The 19,922-nt window shown below is 37.1% G+C and overlaps 3 protein-coding genes across 45 annotated transcripts in view; 2 read left to right on the forward strand and 1 right to left on the reverse strand.

Moving 5' to 3' along the window:
- Positions 1-19,922, reverse strand: part of ccdc62 (coiled-coil domain containing 62) — a 45,135-nt gene that overhangs the window by 24,351 nt on the left and 862 nt on the right. For 8 of the 43 annotated variants that reach the window (XM_087269274.1, XM_087269273.1, XM_087269259.1 and 5 more), the window contains exons 2-7: positions 16,068-16,126; positions 14,662-14,708; positions 14,339-14,374; positions 13,973-14,068; positions 12,577-12,623; positions 701-773 (exon numbers count right to left, since the gene is read on the reverse strand). The gene's annotated coding sequence lies outside the window, so the exon portion shown is untranslated. Of the gene's footprint in view, positions 1-700; positions 774-4,853; positions 6,872-12,576; positions 12,624-13,972; positions 14,069-14,338; positions 14,375-14,661; positions 14,709-16,067; positions 16,127-19,922 lie in introns of those variants that run through there. The other 35 variants (XM_087269287.1, XM_087269272.1, XM_087269263.1 and 32 more) reach the window with 12 other exon arrangements.
- Positions 5,988-6,920, forward strand: hcar1-2 (hydroxycarboxylic acid receptor 1-2). The gene is given in 1 exon segment (NM_001163295.1): positions 5,988-6,920. A coding segment is annotated over 1 exon segment (933 nt).
- Positions 15,240-16,226, forward strand: hcar1-1 (hydroxycarboxylic acid receptor 1-1). The gene is given in 1 exon segment (NM_001163292.1): positions 15,240-16,226. A coding segment is annotated over 1 exon segment (987 nt).

Genomic DNA, 19,922 nt, shown 5'->3' on the forward strand with positions numbered 1-19,922 from the left:
CAGTTGAAGTCATAATTATTAGCCCTCTTTTCAATTATTTCCCGAATGATGGTGAACAGACTCAGGAATTGTTCACAGTGTTTCCTCTAATATTTGTTCTTCTGGAGAAAGTCTGTTTTGTTTTATTTGGGCTAGAATAAAAGCAGTTTTTAACAGTTTTAAAGTCATTTAAAGGTCAATATTATTCACCCCTTCAGCAATATTAGTGTTGGATTGTCTCCAGAACAAACCACTGTTATACAATGACTTGCCTAATTACCCTAACTTTACCCTAATTACCCTAGTGAAGCCTTTACATGTCACTGTAAGCTGAACACTAGTGTCTTGAAGAATATCTAGACTAATATTATGTGCTGTCATCAGAAATTAGTTATTAGAAATTCAACTCACTCTGAACGGATCAATTGAATCAGTGAGTTGTTTACTGGAGACTCACTCTGAACGGATCATTTGAATCAGTGAGTTTTTTTACCCTTTAATTTATTACTAACCTGTATGGCGTCACTTTTCATGCAAAACAGAAAATGAAATGGATAATTAATTCATATTTGATTAATCATGTTATCTTTTATTATCTTATGATTTGCATCTAAAGTATAATGCCAAAAGATTAAAAGAAAGACCCCTGGACCAAACATGCACAAGCAGCTCTAGTTTCATCTTTAAACTCTGTTAAGGTCATTTAATTGAGTTTACTCACAGTGTCCTTTGTGGAGATCATCAGTGCGGTGTCATTCAATTCTGTTCCGCATCTTCATCAGATCTTCTCCCACCTTCACAACAAAAAACGTACATTTAGTCAGCAATGCAATATTCCGGTTTTGCTATATTTATATTTTCTGCCTCTAATATTTCTTGCCTATAAGTTGACTTTGGTTTATGAAAGGCTCTCTGCATTTTGCTCATTAGAAATGGTTTATGACTTTTATTATGACCTTGATGATGACAGCATAACTTGGAAAGAATTTCGTTTGCATTGCTATAATAAAAATAAATCATATTTTAAATTATGTCACCCCAAAAGAACAAACTATACAATATATTTTTATTTTGCATTTTAAAGGGCCAGCTCATCCCTAAACAAAATGTTTTACCATTTACTCACAATGAAGTGACTTTCTTTTTATTGTTGAATATAAAATAACATTTATAAGAATGTCCTAAATTGGCCATTGACTTCCACAGTAGAAAGAAAAAACACAATTTGTAAACATTGGTAATCAGTGTATAAGTGTATAACCTGCGCATTTCTTAATAAAGGTGTTTGGATGAATCTCACACCAGCAGCAGAACATGCATAATCATGTCCAACAAAAACAAGAAGTTAATTGCATTGTTCAGTTTTTCACCCAAGTGTAAACTATCCTCACATAATCGCGTTAATGGTGCGTCTGTAGCGTCCCAAGATGCAGAGCGCTGCGATTATTAAATCCATAAGAGACCATTTACCCATCACACCTGGGTTTGTGTTGTCCGTGTGCTTGCTTACAGTTACACCAAAACCTGTGAGCAAACATCTAAAAAACAAGTCTGCAGGGAATCATGTATATATGAGCACAAAAGATCCTAACTTCTCCAGAGTTTGGTCTACTTTTATAAGCGAGTTGTCCTGGAGACTCACTCAGAACGGATTTTTTGAGTCAATGAGTTGGAGACTCATTCAAAATGAATCATTTGAATCAGTGAGTTGTTTACCGGAGACTAACTTTGAACGAATCATTTGAGTCAATGAGTTGTTAACTAAAGACTCGCTCTGAATGGATCAGTTGAGTCAGTGAGTTGTTTTCTGCTCTGAAGGAATCATTTGATCCAATGAGTTAGAGACTCACTCTGAACAGATCATTTGAATCAGTGAGTTGTTAACTAGAGTTTCATTCTAAATCAGGGGTGTCCAAACTCGGTCCTGGAGGGCCGGTGTCCTGCAGATTTTAGCTCCAACTTGCCTCAACACACCTGCAAGGATGTTTCTAGAAAGCCTGGTAAGAGCTTGATTGACTAGCCCAGTTGTGTCTGATTGGGGTTGGAGTTGAACTTTGCAGGACACCGGCCCTCCAGGACCGAGTTTTTACATGCCTGTTCTAAATGGATGTTCTGAATTAGTGAGTTGTTTACTGAAAACTCTCTCTGAAAGGATCATTTGAATCAGTGAGTTAGGGACTCGCTCTGAACAAATCATTTGAATAAGTAAGTTGTTTACATTTAATCACCTTAATGGTGCATGCGTAGCATCCCTAGATTATTAAATCCATAAGAGACCATTTACCCATCACACCTGGGTTTGTGTTGTTGATGTGCTTGCTTACAGCTACACCAAAACCTGTGAGCAAACATCTAAAAAACAAGTCTGCAGGGAATCACTTATATATGAGCACAAAAGATCCAAACTTCTCCAGAGTTTGGTCTACTTTTAAGAGTTTATTGAAGACTCCCTCTGAATGGATCATGTAGTGGACAGTTACTCTGAATGGATTGTTAGGTGAATTGTTTACATTTAATCATGTTAATTGTGTGTATAGCATCCCAAGATTATTAAATCGTTAAGAGACAAAAAGGTTCTAAAACCAAAAACAATCATGGTGCAAGACCAAGGTACTCGCAGGGTCAGATAACAAGAATCATACCCTGATGCACATTAGCGTCCTCTACCCCAAATACAGCTCGGACTCAAGTACAGCTCCAGACGAGATATGGAGCATTGAGTAATATGGGTGAATAATCCCAAAATGCAGTCAGACAGAGATCTCGTGACTCAGCAGCCAATCCTGAATTGAACGGGCTCAAGGTTGAGCAGTCAGCGGCATTCTGCGCCGTCGCAAGCGAGGTCAGATCTGATTATTGGTGATTCAATAATCAGGTATTGTAGGAGCACAGCTACAATGACATTCCCTGCTTCCCTCACACAACAGTGTACATGTAAACAAATGCAAATACTAATGTAAACAAAGAATTGAGAACATATTGAAGAAGCACAAGACAGTGAAGACGATTTTCATCCATGTGGGGGAAAATGATGTTTATAAAGAGCAGTCAGAACTGCTATTCTGTCAACTCCTGGACACAGTTGACCACTCTCTGCGAACAAAAAACAAATGTTTTCAAGGTTTCTTAATCTAAATACAGAGCTGCAGAAAACATAAACCAGGATTTAACTGACAACTTCAATCTCTTCTGGAATTAAAGACAATACTTTACATCAGACGGCCTCCATCTAAACAAACTTGGTGCAAAAGAGCTGCTTTATGTGCCACTGAACCCAGCCCAAATGGTACACACATACCTGGCGAGTGTCCAAATGACCACAGGACTTCAAATCAGAAACCAAGTGGGCATGTCAACGACACGTATTACAATGCAGCCACAACAACCACTGCTCATGGACACACTGCCGCCTGTACGCTGAGTTCAACATGGATATACTGTGACATATCAGAATAGTTTCTAGAATCAGGACTCATGGATGATCTCCAGGAAAACCGCCAGGACAATATATTTCAGCAGCCAGTATCTCCAGTATCGCCACAACCTCTGTCACCAGACATGCTCTCTATTTCATCAGACTCTCACATTGCTGCAAAAACCCAGTTGGTGACCAGAAAGCGGGGAGCTCCACACCCATCTCTGTAGGAGCGCCAGGGGTCCCAAAACCCCCATCATCAGCTGGTGAAAACAACTCTCAGTGATGAGTGTCGGGTGCTTAGAGAACAGTATCTTCTGATCAAATGTTTACAGAACAAGCAGGAAACCAGTGTGCCTGTAGCGTTCCCCAGGAGGATATCCGTTTTATTGTGCCATACACAGTCGAAGGCCTCTCCAAGGTGTATCGCAAATCATTCAAATCTGGGACATATTAGATGTAGATCTGAGACTACTGTGGTCAAAGTAACGAAAACTGATAAGAGACACACTCCCCACATTGTTCTTCAATAGGATGTTTAACTGTTTAAAAGTGGTAAACGCTTCACTTCTTTCTGAGACTTTTCCAAACTCACTTAAAAGTGCAGCTGTTAAACCCCGCTTAAAAAGAGCAACCTGGATACCACCCTATTGAGTTACTACATACTGAAATGGACTGACTACATCTAAGTTTCTACAACTTATAGTCACAACAAAAGTTGTTTTTAACCAAGTAATTAAGTTCTTAAGCTCTAAGGATGTGTCAAGAGTTGACACTCAGCTGATGATTGATTATAAAGCATGTTCATCATGCTGTCCTGTGCTCATAAGATCCTCGAGCCCGGGGCTCCCTCCCGTTTGCAAGACGAGGGCAGTTTGAGCTCAGGTAGATCTGGAGATCTCCCCAGCTGTAGTAGCTAATAAACAGATAGTGATCGCTCTTAAGAGAGAACTACTGACTAGGAGCATGTCTACGGTGCTGATTTGGATTAGTCAATTAACTTAAGCTGCATGTTTTTGAACGGTGAGAACGTGTAAATTCCACACAGAAACATCGGCTGGCTTGGTGAGGACCAGAACCAGTGACATTCTTGCTGTGAAGCAACAGTGATAACCACTGGGCCACCGTGCCAGCCATCTAGGAAAGGAGAAGGAGTAGGGGTGGAAGGGGGGATTCTTCAAAACCAAGATGGCTGTGATGTGGAGCTGAGGGTGTTTATAGTGGCTTAGGAATCGTCTGATTGGTGAATTATAAACTGAATAATGCGGGACCGGCTGTGATCAATCATAAGCACTTGATCCTCTCGAAATCAGTTTATAAATAAACTTCACTCAGACAATTTTCAATCTGGTTCCCAACCACATCATATTACAGAGAGCGCCCTTATAAAGATAATCACTTAAATACAACTTCAGACCTTCTAAAAGTGGTAAATGCTTCACTTCTCTCATGGACTTACCCAAACTCACTTAAACTGTAGTTGTTGAGTCAGCGCCAGTGGTGTAGTGGTTAGTGCGTCGACACAAGCACTACGGTGCTCACGGCAACCCGAGTTCAATTCTGCCTCGAGATCCTATGCCGAGCCTTTCTCTCTCTCTGCTCCTCATGCTTTCCTGTCAGTTCTCTCTACTTTCCTATCTGATAAAGGTGAAAACCCCCCCAAAAATAATAATTAAACAAAACTGCTGTTGTTAGACCCCTCTTGAAGAAGAGCAGCCTGGATCACACCCTATTGAGCAACTACAGACCGATTTCAAATATCTCTTTCACTGGCAAAATCCTTGCAGAAGTTGTTTTTTTAACCAGGTTAACAAGTTCTTAAGCTTCAAGTGGTGTTTAGACAATTGTCAATCTGGTCTCAGAGCACATCACAGTACAGACAGCGCCCGTATAAAGATGATATATGCCTAAATACAGACTCAGGTAAACTAACAGTGCTGGTACTGCTCAATCTCAGTGCTGCATTTGACACTGTCCATCACAGCATACTTCTGGATAGGCTGAACTGGGTCGGGCTGTCTGGCACGGTCCTCAAATGGTTTAGATCTTACCTTGAAGGTAGAGGTTACCCTGTCAGTATAGGTGACCATAGGTCGAGGTGGACACCCATGACATGTGGAGTCCCACAAGGCTCGATTCTGGCACCTCTTCTGTTCAACCAAACCTCCTACCACAGCTATGCTGATGACACTCAAATCTATTTAGGCAATGCATTGATGAAATGAACAGTTGGAAGTGCCAAACCTTTCTTCAGTTTAACAAAGAAAAAACTGAAGTCCTTGCATTTGGAAACAGAGACGGGGTTCTCAAGGTGAATGTGTTCAATGGATCTAGAGGTTAAACAACAAAAAAATAATAATAATAATTTAAATCAGATTGACTCGTTTGAATCAATGAGTTGTTTACATTTAATCACATTAATGGTGCATTTTGAGCGTCCCAAGATTATTAAATCCATGGGAGACCATTTACCCATCACACCTGGGTTTGTGTTGTCCATGTGAGCAGACATCTAAAAAAACAGGTCTGCAGGGAATCATTTATATATGAGCAGCATAAGATCCAAAGTTTGGTCTGCTTTCTCAGAAACATCATGAACAAATCCTCATTGTGCTGCACCTATGAAACCCCCCTGCTGGATGCATATCTGCCCCCTGTTCTGTTCAGCGAGTTCGTCCTGGGCCTGATGGGGAACGGTCTGGCCCTCTGCATGTTCTTCTTCCACAGGGACTCCTGGAAGCCCAACTCTATCTATCTGGCTCATCTGGCTCTGGCCGACTCGCTGGTGCTGTTCTGCCTTCCGTTCCGGGCTGACTACTACCGGCGGGGCAAGCACTGGGTCTACGGGGACGCTTTCTGCCGTGTGCTGCTGTTTCTGCTGGCCGCCAATCGAGCCGCCGGTATCTTCTTCCTGACGGCGGTGGCTGTGGACCGATACCTGAAGATCGTGCACCCGCTGAACCGCATCAACCAAATGGGTCTGCGCTACGCCCTGTGGGTGTCTGTGGGCCTGTGGGCGCTCATCATAGCCATGACCGTATATCTGCTCGCCGATAAACACTTCTACTATCTGAACAACCACACACAATGCGAAAGCTTCAATATTTGCTTTGGGAGCAACTCTCGCTTCACTTGGCATAATGTGTTTTACGTTATTCAATTCTTCGTGCCGACGTTCATCGTCATCTACTGCTCCACATGTATAACCTGGCAGCTGAAGGGCAAAACAATTGACAAGCACGGTAAAATAAGAAGAGCTGTGCGGTTTGTGTTAGCAGTGGCTTTGGTTTTTATAATATGCTTCTTCCCGAGTAACATCTCTCGAATCTCGATGTATGTTCTTAAACTCTGGTATAATGAATGCCAGTATTTTAGTGACGCAAATGATGCATTTAAAACCACAGTCTGCTTTACGTACTTCAACAGCGTGCTCAATCCTGTGGTCTACTACTTCTCCAGCCCTGCCGTCAGTGGATCCTTGAGGAAAATATATATGAGGATGTCAGGACAGAAGATTGAGGAGTGAATATTGATTTTGGTAGAATATTTGGTCATACTTCATATTAAGGTTTTATGAATTAATATACAGTGCTGATCATAAATCAGTCTCTTTTACAGTCATATTTCCTCCAGGATGCTCCACAGTAGTATATCAATGCAGATACATTAGATTAGTCAGTACCAAACACAAAACTGATCCACTAATCCAACAACACTGAAGATCACAGTCCAAACATTACTACACACACATTAATGTTAGTGAAAATAAGAAATACAATTTTAATTAACAGGAAAATCAAGAGAAACATAAAAATAAATAGTTTGTAATGTATTGCAGTAACTATTGTTAATCTAAATGTATTATTTTTTCTATTCTTAAAGATGTTCAGTGACCAAACTCTTATTTTAATGGATGTAAAATAACTGATTTGTTTAAATGCACCAAAACATATTGTCTATATTCACTGAGAAATAGATAAGAATATTTATTTTTAATTCAAAAAGAGGTGAACTCATTTATGCTGAGCACTGTATTTACTAATGTGAAGTAATAATGAACATCCTGTACAGCATTTATTATTCATAATTCAACTAATGTATCATTAAAATCCAAACTTTATGCATGTCAACATTAATTAATGCACTGTAAGTTGATATGAACTAACAATAAATTAATTTTCTGACATTAATTAGCATTAACATACATGCATAAATACTGTAATAAATGTATTATGTGAGTCAATACATCAACAAACAAGAACCATTGCAACATCACTGTAAAGTGGTACAGAATATTCAACTCTGTGCTAAATAATGAAACAACAAATTTAATTAAAATCTTCTTCTGTGCAACTATTATGTTTGAAATGTCTCTGTTAAACAGCACTTTAATAAATATTTTATAATAATAAAAATTTCACAGGAGGTCTAATTATTGCCTTCAACTGTACATAGAGAATATTTCATTCAGGTATGGTTCATGTTCACTTCAATGGCTTTAAAATATGACTTAAGTGCAAATAAAAAGTCAAAATTGTGTGAAATAATCTTCATTACTCAAGTAAATGTCTTCTGAGCTGTGTTTATTAACATTTATCAAAGAATAAGAGCGGATACTAAACGTGATTCTGTCTGAAATGATTAAGAAACTAATAAATGGTTTAATAAAATCTAACAAAGATTTCAGATGACAATAAATGAGTATTTTGGTCAATCCTTAAATACAGTTAACACGTCAGATATGTTTCCACACACATATGTTTAACATAGCTGATGCCCTTCCAGATGCAACCCAGTACTGGGAAACACTCAAACACAGTCATTCACACACACTCATGCACTACAGTCAGTTGATCAGTTCCCCTATAGCGCATGTGTTTGGACTGTGGGGGAAACCGAAGCACCTGGAGGAAACCCACGCCAACACGGGGAGAACATGCAAACTCCACACAGACACACCTACTGACCCTGTCAGTAAACACTGTAGTATTTACTGTAAATTACTATAGTATATTTTTTATGTGGGAGTCTGTCGACTGGGCGTCACGGTGGCTCAGTGGTTAGCATGATCACCTCACAGCAAGAAGGTCGCTGGTTCAAGCCTCAACTGGGTCAGTTAATGTGTCTGTGTGGAGTTTGCATGTTCTCCCCGTCTTGGCGTGGGTTTCCTCCGGGTGCTCCGGATTCCCAAACAGTCCAAACACATGCGCTATAGGAGAACTGATCAACTAAACTGGCCGTATGAGTGTGTGTGTGAATAAGTGTGTATGGCGATTTCCCAGTGATGGGTTGCAGCTGGAAGGGCATTCCCTGTGTAAAACATATGCTGGATAAATTGGCGGTTCATTCCGCTGTGGCGATCTCTGATAAAGGGACTAAGCTTAAAAGAAAATGAATGAATGAATGTCAGACAACTGAAAATAGATCTGGCAGCAGATATCGCAGCCTCTGTTACTCTTCACCTTGCACTTTTTGTTAATATTTATTATTATTTATTTAGGATATGAGATTTCACATTCTGATTTCAATGCCTGATTATAAAATTGATTAAAACGACTATAGTTCAAATATTCTCAAGAATGAAATATGATGTGTTCTTTGAAAGGAGTGTATTTGCATTGTGATATTATAGTGTCATTCTGGCATTATATAATGTGTGGCATAAAATAACAATAATATTGTGTATCGTAATATATTTTGGTGCATTATATCCTACAACAAAAATTGATGTTGTGACAGGTCTATTTGACACTGCAATAAATACACCAGTAAGAGGTGTTTGCCTCTCACTTTAACTTGCTATATTTAATAACCTTGAAAGTATTTTAGCACAGCAGGAGTGAAAACAGACTTTTCTATTAAAAGGTAAGGACAGATTCAATGAGTAATTTTTATACGGCAAATCAAAATGTCCTTCTCAACATTAAAACTTCTAAGTTTATCCAAAGATGTGAATTAACTTTATGTGTAAAACTGGAATATCGCATAAAAGACGTGCAAATGAAGCAGCGCTTTTTACAATCAATCAAAGCAAACAAAATCGACACTTCCTAATGAACTGGTGCCAAATATCAACAGTAAAAGTGGAATTTGCTGCGGTAGGAGAAGCTGTGTTAAGCTTTACTTTATTTAATAAAGACTTGCGTCTCAGAAGACAGTATGCTGACACACAATAAAAGCGTGGTGGCATTTGAAGATGCAGAGCACAGACAATTCTGGAGCTCATTAATAATATAATAACACTAATACTGAAATAGTTCAAGCGTTTTAGAACGACCAAAACCACATTTGAGATGTTTTACAGTGACTTCAGCCTGCTGGTTTGTCCATTCACACACATTTTCATCATCACATGATCTCTTATAACACAGTCACATGACTTTACTAATGCACATACTGGAACTTGTTCAGTCAGTGTTTCCATCGGGGTGTATGCACATTAAATTATTCTTATTGAATAAGAAGTTTATCCTACTCAGTTATACACATACGCTTTTTATGCAGATAATCAAAATTTTTTGTGCATCTTAGAGTTTTTCATCCACCATTTTTCCATGCGCACATCCAAAATGCTCATTAAAATAGGTGGACAGAAACACGGCTAATATCTGTACCTGAAAAGGTTTGCAGAGTGTTTGTACATTTTTATCACCACAATACATTTCTTTAGTCTTACTAACATTGAGCTGAGCGATAAAAACAAGCAGACAAAAACACCAGCAGTGTTTTAATGATACATATGATCATTACACCCGTAAGAGGACAAACCTGCCCCTGTGGAGCTTCATGAAGCACAGTTGTGTTTGTGAAGTGTGCACTGTAAAAACGCTGGGCTGTTATGACCCGGCTGGGTGAGCTGGTCATTTGATGTGTGTTTGTTCTGTCTAAACAGTTTGACCACATAAAGTCGTCTCCGCTAAATGAATATATTTCCGATCTTCAAATCCTGCACTATATGCAAGTTTAACTAGGTTACATTCAATAAAGCATCAGATATACTGCATTTTGTTTAATTCATATTATTATTTACGGAACCGTAAGCTTTATATGTAATTTGGCATTTGAATTAATTTATAAGCAGGCTGTAAATCATTATTACAAGCAGACATAGAGGGCTGTGATTTCTGTCACTATAGGCTGAATTAAAGACACGTGCAAGACATCTTTCAAAACTGTAAAGTGTTTACATTCATGAGTGTATAATCCTAATATATAATAATAATATCATACCAGAAACACAGCATACTATTATTATTATTTCTCTTATCACAGCAATAAACAGGCTACAGTGCTGCGTCTCTCATCTGATCTTAGTTTCATCATTTCAAGCTAAAACAAGGAAACGGAAATACTAAAACAACAAACATCTGAAACTGCCCCCTGTGCATATTCACTATGTATTTGTGCTAGTGTATCTGACGCTCTTATAGCCCACGACACAGTCACTCTCACGCCCATTTGTTCATTTTGGGAAAAGTAAAATTGGCATTTGTGGTTTCAGCAGGCAGATGCAGATTTAGAGCTGTGCAGATTCATCTGTATCATCTGCACTGATGTATCATCAATACAAAAGACTTAAAGGTAACACTTTTATACTGAAGGTTAAAAGTGTTTCAACCAGGTTAACAAGTTCTTAAACTTCAGGGGGTGTTTAGACAATTTTCAATCTGGTTTCAGAGCACATCACAGTACAGATTCACACCTAAATACAGATTCAGGTAAAATAACAGTGCTGGTACTGCTGGATCTCAGTGCTGCATTTGACACTGTCGATCACAGCATACTTCTGGATAGGCTGGAAAACTGGGTTGGGCTGTCTGGGATGGTCCTCAAATGGTTCAGATCTTACCTTGAAGGTAGAGGTTACCATGTCAGTATAGGTGATCATAGGTCGAGGTGGACACCCATGACATGTGGAGTCCCACAAGGCTCGATTCTGGCACCTCTCCTGTTCAACCTTTACATGCTCCCTCTGAGCCAAATAATGAGAAAGAACCAAATCTCCTACCACAGCTATGCTGATGACACTCAGATCTACCTAGCCTTAGTGCCTAATGACTACAGCCCCATTGACACCCTCTGCCGATGCACTGATGAAATGAGCAATTGGATGTGCCAAAACTTTCTTCAGTTAAACAAAGAGAAAACTGAAGTCATTGCGTTTGGGAACAGAGATGAGGTTCTCAAGGTAAATGCGTACCTTGGCACTAAAGGTCAAACGACAAAAAATAAGGTCAAGAATCTTGGTGTGACTCTGGAGTCAGATCTGAGTTTCAACAGTCATGTCAAAGCAGTCAGTAAATCAGCATACTATCATCTCAAAAATATTGCAAGAATCAGATGCTTTGTTTCCAGTGAAGATTTAGAGAAACTTGTTCATGCTTTTATCAGCAGCAGGGTGGATTACTGTAATGGACTCCTCACTGGCCTTCCCAAAAAGACAGTCAGACAGTTGCAGCTCATCCAGAACGCTGCAGCCAGAATTCTGACCAGAAGCAGGAAATCAGAGCACATCACACCTGTCCTCAGTTCTTTACACTGGCTGCCAGTTACATTCAGAATAGATTTAAAGTATTATTACCGGTCTATAAATCACTAAATGGCCAAGGACCTCAATACATTACAGATATGCTCACTGAATACAAACCCAACAGATCACTCAGATCATTAGGATCATATAAACTAGAAACTCCAAGAGTTCAGTCAAAGCAGGGTGAATCAGCTTTTAGCCACTGCGCCCCTCGCTGCTGGAATCAGCTTCCAGAAATGATCAGATGTGCTCCAACATTAGGCACATTCAAATCAAGACTGAACACACATCTGTTTAGCTGTGCCTTTACTGAATGAGCACTGTGCTGCGTCCGACAGATCACACTATCATGTTTTTCGTTTTCTTTTTCATTCTTTTATAACCTATTTTAACTCATTTTAATTTGTTTTTATCTGTTTTTAATCATTTTTATTGTCTGCATTTTATTTTCCTAAACTTGTCTTTTTTATTCCTGTTTATGTAAAGCACTTTGAATTGCCACTGTGTATGAAATGTGCTATATAAATAAACTTGCCTTGCCTTGCCTTGCCTTGAAGCATTAGCCAGGAGTTTAGCGCTTTTCACTAAATAAAACATTTTCCTATGATTTGATTGAGAAGTTATCAGTAATCTGTTGTATTTTTGAACTCACCCAGCTCTTCTTTTACTGATGAACAGCTTAGCAAACAACGCCTGAGACTAGAAACAAACACACAAATTTAGATGTGCATATTTATTAACTCGGACTACTCATAGAATATACAGTTCAAGTCAAAATTATTCTTTGAATTTTTTTCCTTTTTTAAATATTTCCCAAATTGTGTTTAAGAGAGCAAGGAGATGTTCCAATTTAAATATATTATATTGTATTACTTTACTATATTACTGTTATTATAGGCGGCACGGTGGCGCAGTGGGTAGCACAATCGCCTCACAGCAAGAAGGTCACAGTATGTCTGATAATATTTTTTCTTCTAGAGAAAGTCTGATTTGTTTTATTTTGGCTAGAATGAAAGCAGTTTTTCATTTTTTAAACACCATTTAAGGAATAAATTATTTGCCTCTTTAAGCTATATTCTTTTTCAATAGTCTACAGAACAAACCACCGTTATACAATGACTTAATTAATTAACCTAATTACCCTAAAATACCTAGCTACCCTAATTACCCTAGTGAAGCCTTTACATGTCACTTTAAGCTGTAAAGAAGTGTCTTGAAAACCATCTAGTAGAATATTATTTAATGTCATCATGGCAAAGAGAAAATAAATCAGTTAGAGATGAGTTATTAACACTATTATGGTTAGAAATGTGCTGAAAAAGTCTTCTCTCCGTTAAAGAGAAATTTGGGAAAAAAAATAGGGGGGCTAAAAGTTCCCACTTCAACTGTATATACTGCTGGTCTCATTTAAGTTCTTATTTTCATAAATGATTAACAAAGTAATAAAACAATGTCATTAAATCTGCAGTTAATTGCTCATATTTCTCTGAAACTCATTGCATTTTTGCTTATGCATTTGTATTGTGATTATTTTTTATTGCATTAAGTTTTACTGGAAACATCTACAGAATGATTTGCTCTCCTGTGAAATTCGTATTCTTTGTACTTTTTTTTTTTAAAAGTTAGTTTAGCTTGGCTGGAATAAAAGCATTTTTTTTTTACCTGTAAATAACTTTCAAGGTCAGTATTAGCTTAAAAAGTTCTAATAATATTAATAATAGCTCTTCTAAAAAAATAGATTTGTAGATTTTCTACAAGACAAACCACTTTTGTCCAATAATGACCTAGTTAAGACTTTAAATGTCACTTTAAGCTGAATACTAGTATCCTGCAAGAGCGTGAAATATTATGTACTGTCACTGTCACACCCATGGGACGTTCTGACTCTCAATTCAATCTGAATGTTTTTTCTGTGGACGTTTCTCCCAAACCTGTGGATGAACAAGCTATCATAAAGGGAAAAGCCTTATGCTCTATGTTTGACTGAAGCTCCTTGTTTCCATTGTAAACAACATTCCACCTGCTCCTCTACAAAGACTATCACTTACCTGCTTCTCCTGTTTATTAATCCACTGCTTGTTTGAATAAATTGATGGAAAGCGATAACCGTCCTTGTCCTCATTGTGTGACCGTGACAGTCATCACTGCAACAAAAGAAATGAACTATCAGAAATTTGTTATTAAAACTATTGTGTTAAATGCATTTCTCAAATTAACAAAATACAATAAAATAAAGACTAATAATTGTGTGTTTATCTACACTATTTGTGTTGCATGGTCTTTATTTCTGTCACTTTACACTGCCACAGTTATAAAACACTCCTTTCTGGACAATTAAAATAGAACATGTATAATTAAACATTATAACATGTACAATTAAAGAAAAATAATGTATTTCTCAGAGAGTAACTTACCCTCAAGCACAACATCAACACTCATTACATCAGAACCTGAGAAAATAAAACACAATCAGCTTAAAAATCCTGTAATTTCCACAACAGAATATATAAAGTATAATAAAGCACAACTGAGATAAACAATACATCTATTCTGCATGAATTAAATAGAACATTATATGCTGCATTATTTTCATTGCATGTAATGAAACACATTCATTTTATTCCAAATAACTTATATTTTTATGTGTTTGTTATTTTTATTATTGCTTATTTATCTATAAACATCATAATATATATACACAGTAAAACAATTCTGTATTTGTCATAGAGTAACTCACCCTCAAGCAATTCTCGAACATGACATGGCCACTCATTACAGCATAACCTGACCATAAACCACAATCAACACAAAGATCCTGTCAGTTCAACAATAGAACATAAAGTGTAAAAACACACATGAGCTAAACGAAATCTCTTACTACTATAAAAAATGAACACGACTAAATCAGAAAAACAACAACAAAAAAGTAAGATATAGTGTTGAAAGATGGAAAAGCATAAAGATGCACAATAATAGCTCCTCTTAATAAAAAGCAACACATACAACACAACAGCTAAACAAGGCAGTTAGTGTTGAAAGATGTAACAGCTCTGTATTCAACGAGGACTGTTACACCGGCCATATAACCTCCCGTGCATAAATGCATTTCACAATCCACATCATAAAGAGCGCTTTAGAAATGACGTTAAACAGCCAATGAAATAATCCCAAAACCCAAACTCTGTTTTTGATAGGCGGTCACCGCCCACTCTAACCAACAAGCCACGCCTCTTCAGAGCACACACTATAAAAGTGCGAGTCTTAAAGCAACGGTGTTCATTTATTCCACTGAGCCAAAAAAAGAGCAGCAGAATCATGAACAACTCCTCCTCGGTGTGCTGCGCTTTCGACGCTCCCATTCTGGATGAGGTGTTACCCCCTGTTCTGTTCAGCGAGTTCGTCCTGGGCCTGATGGGGAACGGTCTGGCCCTCTGCATGTTCTTCTTCCACAGGGACTCCTGGAAGCCCAACTCCATCTATCTGGCTCATCTGGCTCTGGCCGACTCACTGGTGCTGTTCTGCCTTCCGTTCCGGGCTGACTACTACCGGCGGGGCAAGCACTGGGTCTACGGGGACGCTTTCTGCCGTGTGCTGCTGTTTCTGCTGGCCGCCAATCGAGCCGCCGGTATCTTCTTCCTGACGGCGGTGGCTGTGGACCGATACCTGAAGATCGTGCACCCGCTGAACCGCATCAACCAAATGGGTCTGCGCTACGCCCTGTGGGTGTCTGTGGGCCTGTGGGCGCTCATCATAGCCATGACCGTATATCTGCTCGCCGATAAACACTTCTACTATCGAAATAACCGAACGCAGTGCGAAAGCTTCAATATCTGTTTAGGACACAACGCTCTGTCTGATTGGCACAATTCGTTTTACGTTATTCAATTCTTCGTGCCGACATTCATCGTCATCTACTGCTCCACATGTATAACCTGGCAGCTGAAGGGTAAAACAATTGACAAACACGGTAAAATAAAGCGAGCTGTGCGGTTTGTGTTAGCAGTGGCTTTGGTTTTCATCATATGCTTCTTCCCCAGTAATGTCTCCCGTATTGCTGTTTGGGTTCTGAAAAGCTGGCATAATGAATGTCAATATTTTCAGGATGCAAATGTGGCGTTTTATATCACCGTCTGCTTTACGTACTTCAACAGCGTGCTCAATCCTGTGGTCTACTACTTCTCCAGCCCTGCCGTCAGCGGATCCTTGAGGAAAATATATATGAGGATGTCAGGACAGAAGATTGAGGATGAGCATGAGAAGAATAATCACAGCTCTGTTACAGTGTCGGCTAACGTCTCTTAAAGGAATATTTTAAACAAGAACTAAATTCAATGGTAACACTTCAGGATAACAGTCTTACTTCTTTTAGTTTAACAGGGATGAGAGCAGTTTTAAACAAATTGTCGATTATTTTTTGGTAACACTTTACAATAGGGTTGAATTAGTTAATGTGAGTTAATGTAATATGGCTGCACGGCGGCGCAGTGGGTAGCACTGTGGCCTCAAAGCAAGAAGGTACCTGGTTCGAGTCCCGGCTGGGTTAGTTGGCGTATCTGTGTGGAGTTTGCATGTTCTCCACAGTTTCCCCCACAGTCTAAACATATGCTCTACAGGGGAATTGGGAAGGCAAATTTGTCAGTAGTGTATGTGTGTGAATGAGTGTGTATGGGTGTTTCCCAGTGATGGGTTGCAGCTGAAAGGACATACACTGCGTAAAATATATGCAGGATAAGTTAGTGGTTCATTCCGCTGTGGTGACCCCTGATTAATAAAGGGACTAAGCCGAAGGGAAATGAATGAATGAATGGTTTAATGTGATACTAACATCAACAGTATATTTATCACGTTAGTTAGTAAAATACAAGTGTTTCATTGTCATTCATGTTAACTTACAGTGCATTAACTAATGTTATCAAGCATGAATGTGGATTTTAATAACGCAGTAGTAAATGCTGAATAAATGCTGTACAAGTATTGTTCATTATTAGCTCATGTTAGGAAATATGTTCACATTACCTAATGAATCCTTACTGTAAAGTGAGACATTATTTTTGAAGGTCAAAATTAGTAGCCTACTTAGGTAATTATATTTTTCTATTCTCCACAGTTTACAAAATGTAATATTTCTGATTTAGTTGAGCTGGCCTGGAATAAAAAAAAGTATATATATATATATATATATATATATATATATATATATATATATATATATATATACACACACACACACACACACACACACACACACACACACACGTGTCCCTTGATTATATATCCAAAAAATATATATAATTTTGTTCAAATTTCTCTTTCTTTGTCAAACTAATAATAAAACATACTTTTAAAAAAATGTACCAGCTTTCCATTATATTTTTTTCATATTATTCAACCTCCTTTTCAGTGTCAAAATCACTGTTTTCGCCTTGTTGCACTCCCAGAGTTTTAAACTTCAATAATGAAAATAGCATTTTAAAATATTAGTTATCTGGAATCTATTAATGTATCTTGATGAAGCACTAGTGAAATCATTTAAATATTTTATAGTTATTAATGTGAGACTATTACCAATATTACTTTTTATACAAAATACAGCTGTCGTAAAGTATCAGTGTCATTTCCAGCACAACACTGTAATGTCGCTTTAAAATGTTTATGTGAAAGACTATTTAGGTGATTTCTCTGAAAATGTATAGAGCCATCTGATCATATGTTCTAGATGGAGGGAACTTACATTTTTATCAACAACAAAAATCAAGGTAAATATTTTCTTCTACATCATTTCCAAACATGCTGTACCTTCAAGAATGTTTTTAAAAACCAAACAAAATGAAGGTAAATCAGAATGTTTTGTAGACATGAAAGGCTAGTTTAATTCAAAGCTAATCGCTAAAGCTATCTTTAATTTTTTCCCAATAAACTGTACAAATGTCATTTCCATCACCACACACATTTATAAAAAATATTTAAAAAGTTCTCACCACACAATAAAAGTGTGTGGAGTTGATGCTCTATTTAATATACAAATTCAGTTTATTTATTTTCTAATAAGCTCTTAACCAAATTAATATTACATTTTAGAGTATGACCGTTGTACAATTCAGCAAACAATTTATTTATTTCATTGACAAATGTATAACTATATTGTGGAAAGATTGGTTAAACTAGATACAGAAATGATCTTAGACAATGTTTGACTGCCATCATTTACTTCATTTTGAAATAAGCTGTATATTGAGATGTGCTGGAATTGACATTTGTTCAGCTCACGGTGGACAAATGTTTCTCTTCTTATCTAAGTTTTTCCTTTCACAGATCTTAAGACTAGACAAATTGTTTAAATTTATGAGGCTGTGTTACGTTTATTTTGAACAAGTTTTTTTTTACTCAAATTCACAAGGCTAAAAGTGCCCACTGCCCATAGTTGAAGAATTGCCCATATATATATATATATATATATATATATATATATATATATATATATATATATATATATATATATATATATATATATGTATTCGATATAGGTATTCGATACAGAACTCCTATTAGTAAAACAAATCGTTTTAAACTTTCATTCATCCCCTCAGCTGTGAAGTTTTTAAACTTAGGGTAGAATTTGTATTGTGTATTGTGTACTTTTGTGTATTGTGTGTGACATGCTTGTATGCTGCAACCAAATTGCCTTCCGGAAATGAATAAAGACTGACTGACTGATCCTAATCTACATCCCAATGCTGCCAACTAATACCTTATTAACTATTAATATGCAGCAAACTAGGAGTTTATTAAAGCGATAATTTGTACCTTAAAATAAAGTATGACCGTATATGGTAATTATGTAAATGAAGCTACTCTATGTGGGTTTTTTTGCACAATAAAGGGTTAAAATGTGATATTTTCTAGCCCCTGACATCTATAGCGTGTATATAAAATGATCCGTAAAGAAATTTTCAACAAATGCTAAGTCTGTTCATTTAGAAATTAAAATGCACATATATTAGCACTTTATGTAAATTTTTACTGTTTTAGAAGTGAGCGTTTTTATTAAAGTGACGGTATCATCTCTCGTGTCCTGTGTTGATTTATATTCACTCTACCTTTTTTATATTACAAAAAATACATGTTGAATAATTTAGCTACTGACTTTTTTTTCTTAATAAAATACATTTTTGATATTTGTTTGCGCCGTCAAAATACCTTTCAGTAAACCATAGTCAGTGTGTGTTTTAAATATAATTTTTTTTTCTGGTGATTTTCCTTTTAGCCAAAATCGTGCACCTCTCCTTTTTATACAGGTTGAAGTTGAATCGAAAACTCAAATAAAAAGGTGTCAATAAAAGGAAAACTTAAATTTACATTTTAATTTGAATTGTGTCACTAATATAGCGTGAACATTAGTAACATACATTGTGTTTGCATTTTATTTTTCAGTTTGGCTTTTCATTTTAATATTGGCAGTCTTGAATCAGAAATGCAGCGAAAATGAAATGTTAAATCAGAAACTTCATTTTAATTATGGATTTGACAGGGACGATGTGTTGCCACAGTGAAAATGAAAATTAAATCAGTTCATTTTTAATTTTGGCAGATATTTTGCAAAGTGTTTTATAATGAAATTGTTAATCTGGATTTCATTTTAATTTCCATCGTTTATTTGATTTATTTAAAATTGGCAGGATTTACCTTCCATACACAATCTGGCAGACTTTAAACGATGCCAACAGTAAATCCACTCTGACTTCAATCTGATCAAGCAACACACAATTAAATACTCTACATGAATTGGGACCCTGTTTTCTTTGACATGTACATTATTGTACATTCATTGAAAATGGTATGGTAACAGTTTATTTATTCCATCTTTACTGATTGTTTTTAGCATTTTAATAATTCTGATAAAAAATTAACCCACTGAGGGCTGTTGAGTTTAGTATTATAGCATATTTATAAAGCAATGTCCATTGTTTGAAGTATTATTTTGAAATATTTAAACTTATT

Source organism: Danio rerio, chromosome 10 (genome assembly GCF_052040795.2).
Source record: "Danio rerio strain M-AB ecotype USA chromosome 10, GRCz13ab, whole genome shotgun sequence".
NCBI lineage: Eukaryota > Metazoa > Chordata > Actinopteri > Cypriniformes > Danionidae > Danio > Danio rerio.